At 33.2% G+C, this 6,066-nt stretch overlaps 1 protein-coding gene across 1 annotated transcript in view; it reads left to right on the top strand.

Moving 5' to 3' along the window:
* The window catches only part of PGGT1B (protein geranylgeranyltransferase type I, beta subunit), a 121,563-nt gene extending 116,340 nt beyond the window's left edge, over window positions 1-5,223 (top strand). Inside the window, exon 9 of the mRNA XM_006886676.1 lies at window positions 4,526-5,223. Coding sequence (XP_006886738.1) covers window positions 4,526-4,707 — 182 coding nt within the window. The 3' untranslated portion in view covers window positions 4,708-5,223. The remainder of the gene's footprint in view (window positions 1-4,525) is intronic.
* The last annotated feature ends 843 nt before the right edge of the window (window positions 5,224-6,066 follow it).

Below are 6,066 nucleotides of genomic sequence, written 5' to 3' on the forward strand. Positions count from 1 at the left end.
TTTTTGGATAATCTTCAGTAGAATCTTGCTTGCATTTTAAATCAATGAGATTGTTCTATAGTTTCCACACTTTGTTGGGTCACCTTTCTTTGGGATATGCTGTCTCAATGAACTTTGCTATTCATGCCGGGTGAAATAATATCTCATTGTTGTTTTGGTTTCTGTCCAATAGTTAAATGATCTTGTGTTTATTGGCTATGTGATTATCTTCTTTGATGTGTCTTTTCATGTCCTCAGTTCATTTTGTATTGGGTTGTGTATACACCTATCTGATCACCTATCCAATAGCTGATCTTTGACAAAGAAGTATAATCCATTAGATAGAGAAAAAACAGCCTCTTTAACAAATAGTACTAGCAAATCTAGGTTATCTATTTGCACAATTGAAACAAGATTCTGTACTTCATAGTATATACACAAAACCTAACTAAAGATGGATCAAGAACCTAGGCATAAAACCTAAAACTATAAAAGTTCATTTTAAAGAAGTCAGGACAAATTTAGGAGATCTAATGTATGACATAGGGAGTTCTGGTGGCCTCATGGCAAGAAGCTACTCTGTAATCCGAAAGGCACATGGTTCGTGGCCATCAGCTGTTCTGCAGGAGAAAGATAGGCAGTCTCCTGCTGTGCAGTAAAGTGCCTCTGGAGACCCTCTGGAAGGTCAGCTATGAGTCGGCTCCAACCCTGAGTACACAACAACAATTTATGACATAAATAGACTATATGTTACAACTGAAAATACATAATCAGCAGAAAATAAACCAGACAGTTGAGACATCCTTCGAATTGAATCTTTACATGAATCAAAAGAAGTGTCCAGAAAAATTTAAAAAGACACCTCCAGACTAGGAACCATATTTGATAGTGAAATATCTGACAAGGGACTCATTTCTCCTCCCAACATCTTAATAAGAAATAAGCTATAAGTTTTTAGATTTAGAGAGCCAACTGTTTCATCTTTCTTCCACAGAGCAGCTAGTCAAGTCAAACTGCTGACCCTTTTTTAGTAAGACCAGAGCTCCTTGCCTATAGCCTAGTTCCCTCATATTAATGATAACTCTGTGTGTGCATGCATATGTCTGCTTAAATGAGAGGAAGGGAGCCGTAGCTTGCGTCAGGTTATCACAGGAATCTCTAGGAGGAGAAAAGAAGTAAGATCATCTGATCTATTAAACCCTTCTATTAAGTCTTCTTAAAACATTTAGACTTCCTTAGCCCTTGGATTTCTTTGATATTGCATGTGGCTTTGCCAAGATTTGTGTCCTGTTCCAATGATAACATCATCTCACCCCTCCTCCTTTGTCACTTACTCCCACCTCTTAGGTTTTTACCTCCAACAAAATGAATTTTATTTACAGGTTACCCATAAAAATCAACTTGAGAGTTTGTTAACATCATTTAGAACACTGGCATTTTTTATAAGAAAGTTGACAGAGTATTAGCTATAAATATATAAAAGTACCTCCTTGATTCATCTTCTCTCCTAGAACTGCCATGGTCAGAAAATGTACTTGAAGTAAAATATAATTAAGGGGCTTATAAAAATCACATAATTGAGCCTGACTGTATTTCTTTGCATCCATACTATCTATTTTTATATAAAACATCTTTCTTTGGAAAAAAAAAGTGCAGTGCTTTCAGAGCAATGAGCTATGTACAATTTTTCAACAGAAATACAGTATTTTGCTTTTAAAAATTAAAGTATGTTTTTACAATTTTTCAAGTAAAATAATATTTTTAATTTTTGTTTCTGTAGACAGTCTCTTCTTGTGCATTTTATAGTCTCCAGAAACCCACTGGAAGGTTGGTCAGCTATGAGTGGTTCTGATTCAACAGAAATGAGTTTTGTTGGTTTGGTTTTTTGGGGACTTTTTTTTTAATGTGCATAGTTATAAGTGTGTTGGATAAGTGCTTCAATAAGGAAACGAAGGCTTCTTTTAAAGCTTAGTGACATTTGTTTCCAATTTGTATAGGGTACTACATTAACAAAGAATACTATTTTAACACATAAAGGAACTTAGGGATATAAGTCTCTTGGAAAGCATTTTTTTTATAAGCACACTAAGTCCATTTTGAATATTTACAACAGCGTTTTTTTAAATAAAATGTTTTGTGCTTTTGTTTTTCATAGAAAGATCAGTTGTAAAATTTTAACATTTTTGTGAATACTTAGATTTAATACTGACTTTACAGATTTATTACAGTGTCTACAAAGCCTCTATACTACAGAACATAAACATGTTTCCAGAGCCATTAGACATATGTGTATACATTTGTAGAAACATCAGAAAAATTAAAAACCATTAAGTATATAGCTATTTCAACATCTAAACTGCTAGAGTATATCACTACTTTTTGATGGACTTTTAAAAAATAAAACAAACTATGGGTTTAAAAAAGTGAAGTTCTAAAAAAAACCAACAATGAAGTTCTGGTTTCTATGGCTTTTATAAATATCTCTATGAGAAAGAATTAAGTTTTTATTTAACCTTACCCTGAAAGATTTTACACACACTCCATTTTACATTAGTCTGGATATATAGTATTTCTCATTCTTTGCATTTTTTTCCAAAAAAAAAGTTTTCTAATTCATAGAAAATAATGCTTAGCAGTTTTTCACTCTTTCTAGTTTTTTATTACTCTGAAGAAAAATATGTACGATAAAGCAATTTTGTTTGTGACAGCCTGCCAGTTAGAGAAAATTTACTAAAAGAAGCCTAATTTTCAGAAAAGACATTAAAATATGAGTATCCTTTAGTGGCATTATTTTGTCAGGGTAAGTTTGAGTAAACACAACTCTTTGTCATTTTTATTTTGGAAAGTAAATGTTGCTTTTATACACTTTTGATAGAATGTTGGTCAGATTTTTGAGCCTTAATAGCTACAATAGCTATTAAACCATTAGTGATGGTCAATTCAAAAATAGAATTCTTGACTGCTTCACAACCCTGTTTTTTGTAACGTTCCCACAACTACAGAGCTCTGAGCTTTTCCAAAGTCCATATAAGGCCCTCACTCAGCAGATGGCCATGTGATATCCATAGCCACTGTAATGGGAGAAGGTTGCTGCCCCTGACCGATGGGAAGCCAGTGAGTTCAGTGCAAAAGAGTTGTTAGGGTATGAATAACTCACATTATTATAACCAAATAGAATGTGAGTTTGTTTTTATTGTCAGGTCAGATATTTTTAGAATGATTGACATTATCCTAAATAGAGAAATTAAATATAGTATCCAGATGACAACCCTGCTTGCTAAAACTGAGGAGGACCTGGAGCACTTGCTGCAGAAGGGGTCAAGGAATATAGCCTTCAATATAGATTGGAGCTCAACATCAAGAAAACAAAGATTCTCACCACTGAGCGAATTGGCAGCATCATAAAAGATGGTGAAGAGATTGACATTGTTGACAGTTTCAGTTTTCTTGGCTCTACAATCAACACGCTTGGTACCAAAAGCCAGGAAATTAAAAGATGAATTGCATTGGGAAAGTCTGCTGTCAGAGACCTCTTCAAGGTACTGAGGAGCAATAATGTCATTCTGGAGACTAAGGTGTGCCTGATACAGGCCATGGTCTTTGCCATTATTTACTATTGATCAGAGAGCTGGACAGTGACCAGGGATGTTAGAAGAATTGATGGCTTTGAGCATTGGTGCTATAGAAGAGCATTGAATATACCATGGACTGCTAGGAGAACAAACAAGTTTGTCCTGGATTATGGTGAAGCCAGGCTGCTCTTTGTAGGCAAGGATTCTGAAGCTTCGTCTGACATACTTTGGACATGTTGCAAGGAGCGATCAGTTCTTGAAGAGGGATGTCATGCTTGGGAGGGTGAAGGGACTGCACAGGAGAGGAAGATCCTCAATGAGATGTATTGATTCCATCACTGGGGTAATGGGGATGGGCATGTTGAGACAATGAAATTGGCAAGGGATAGAGCAGGGTTTAGGGCTGTTGTACATAAGGTCTCTGAGTCGCAAGCGACTCGACAGCACATACATAACAACAAAAAACAACGGTGTTCCAGGATGGATTACTTTCTTAAACTCCTTTCATTTAACACCTGAGATGTAGTACACACGTAAAGAAGTGTCAAAAATAAAATGGGGGAAGGTGATGCTAAAAATAACTTTTTCCCTTTTGTGATATATGATTAAACTCATTAGTTTTCATATTCTAGGGAAAATCCACTGAGATAAGACATCTTTTATATTACTGTCACTGTTCTTATCTGTCATTTAATTACAGAGAATATTAAAAATGCAATTATTTTTCTGGAAATGTTTTGCTTTGTTAATATTTTTTCTTTATTAATATTTTTATGAATAAAAAATCTTGTGTGATTTTTTTTTATCACCTTGTTTCTAAAAATGTCCTTTAGTATTTTAAGGAAACAGATATTTCAAAAATACATCTTAATACAGTGATACACCCTGATAGTTATGCATCTAAAAATGTTTTGTGGAATATTCAGGTCAAAATGCCTATTTTTTTTTATGTCTTTTTTTTTCTCCCCCTCCAGATGCTTTACATGCATACTTTGGGATTTGTGGCCTGTCACTAATGGAGGAAAGTGGGATTTGCAAAGTACATCCTGCCCTGAATGTAAGCACACGGACTTCTGAACGCCTTCGAGATCTACATCAGAGTTGGAAAACCAAGGACTCTCAACAGTGTTCAGAGAATATGCACATCTCCACATGATTTCCTTTAGATAATGATGGTGGTGGGGATCTGTAGCATAATTGTCGCCCAAGCTTAAAAGCCATGTATAGCCAGGTGTGTGCTTTTTTTACGAAGTGGAATGATACAATCAGATCCAGTACTGATTTAACTTTGGGATATGGTCTTGAACAAGTAGTAGCCTTTAACTACACTGTTTCAAGGAAATCTATGTCTGACCCACAATGTACTCTGTCATAATTCTTAAATGTTTCTACTGTATTTCTAAAAATTTCTTTGAGGCAAATTAACTATATGTATGCAGTTATCTTTAAAAAAAAAAAAACAAACTCTTCCGTATCATAAAATGAACACAAATCTTCAGAAGAGTTGACATTTCATATAGCATTGATAATCATCAGATGAATAATTATTGTTTTCAAAGTTTGATTGCCAGTGGTAGAAAATTCCTTGAACAATTAAGTATCTGAGATTGTTCTTTGAAAACAGATATTCTCATAATATTTTTAAAGAATTACTTATTTTGTCTTATTCCTAGGTAAAATGTGCCAATTAAATTCATGTGGCCTATATAAATGAAGTTAATGACTACACAGTAAGACTCATTAGGCTTACCTAATACAGTAGTTTTCTAAAGGACAGTTGTTTTAATAAGATTCTATTATGTATTAAGTCACTATACTGAGAGAAAAGTAATTTAACTATGTGATTGTGAAAGAAAAGTGCTGTGCTGTTCTAGGGTAAATATCAGATGTGCTTGATTTTAATCTCAAATTATTAGTTGCCTTTTTTTTCTGAAGAGAAGATAATCTTTCATATATTATAAGAAAATAATTAGATTTCTGTTTATTTTTTGAAATATGTAATATTGTAAATTATATTTGTACTTTTATACTTAGTTATTTTTACCCATTTTTTAGTTTGTTTCCCCAATTTAAGTGCATTAGCTACTTTAATTTCAAATTAATAATTTTCTAAAGTTTTCAAAGTAAGTAAATATGTAAGTATATAAAGAAATCACTCAAGTAAATTCAATGATGCAGCTCTATACATAGTTATTTATATTTTTATATTTTTAAGTAAATGAGCAAACTGTCAGCATTTACTAGATAAGGAGTAAGTTTCACTTTTGTTCATTTTATTTTATTCTGTGAACTACTTTGTAAAGCTAATATCCATATAAAATCGATCCATTTATCAGTAAATCCATCCATTAGCTTTCCTCAATGGCATTCATAGATAGTAGTCTAATACTAAAATGGAGAAGAAAATCTCTTGATGATATTTAAGTTGTAGTCTTAGTGGTAATAAATGTTGAATTCTGTAAGTATTTCTAAAAACTAAATTACTAGTATCACTGTTATGTAATGTATTTAATTT

The sequence above is a fragment of the Elephantulus edwardii genome, unplaced genomic scaffold (assembly GCF_000299155.1).
Source record: "Elephantulus edwardii isolate Elephantulus edwardi_28Jun2011 unplaced genomic scaffold, EleEdw1.0 scaffold00050, whole genome shotgun sequence".
NCBI lineage: Eukaryota > Metazoa > Chordata > Mammalia > Macroscelidea > Macroscelididae > Elephantulus > Elephantulus edwardii.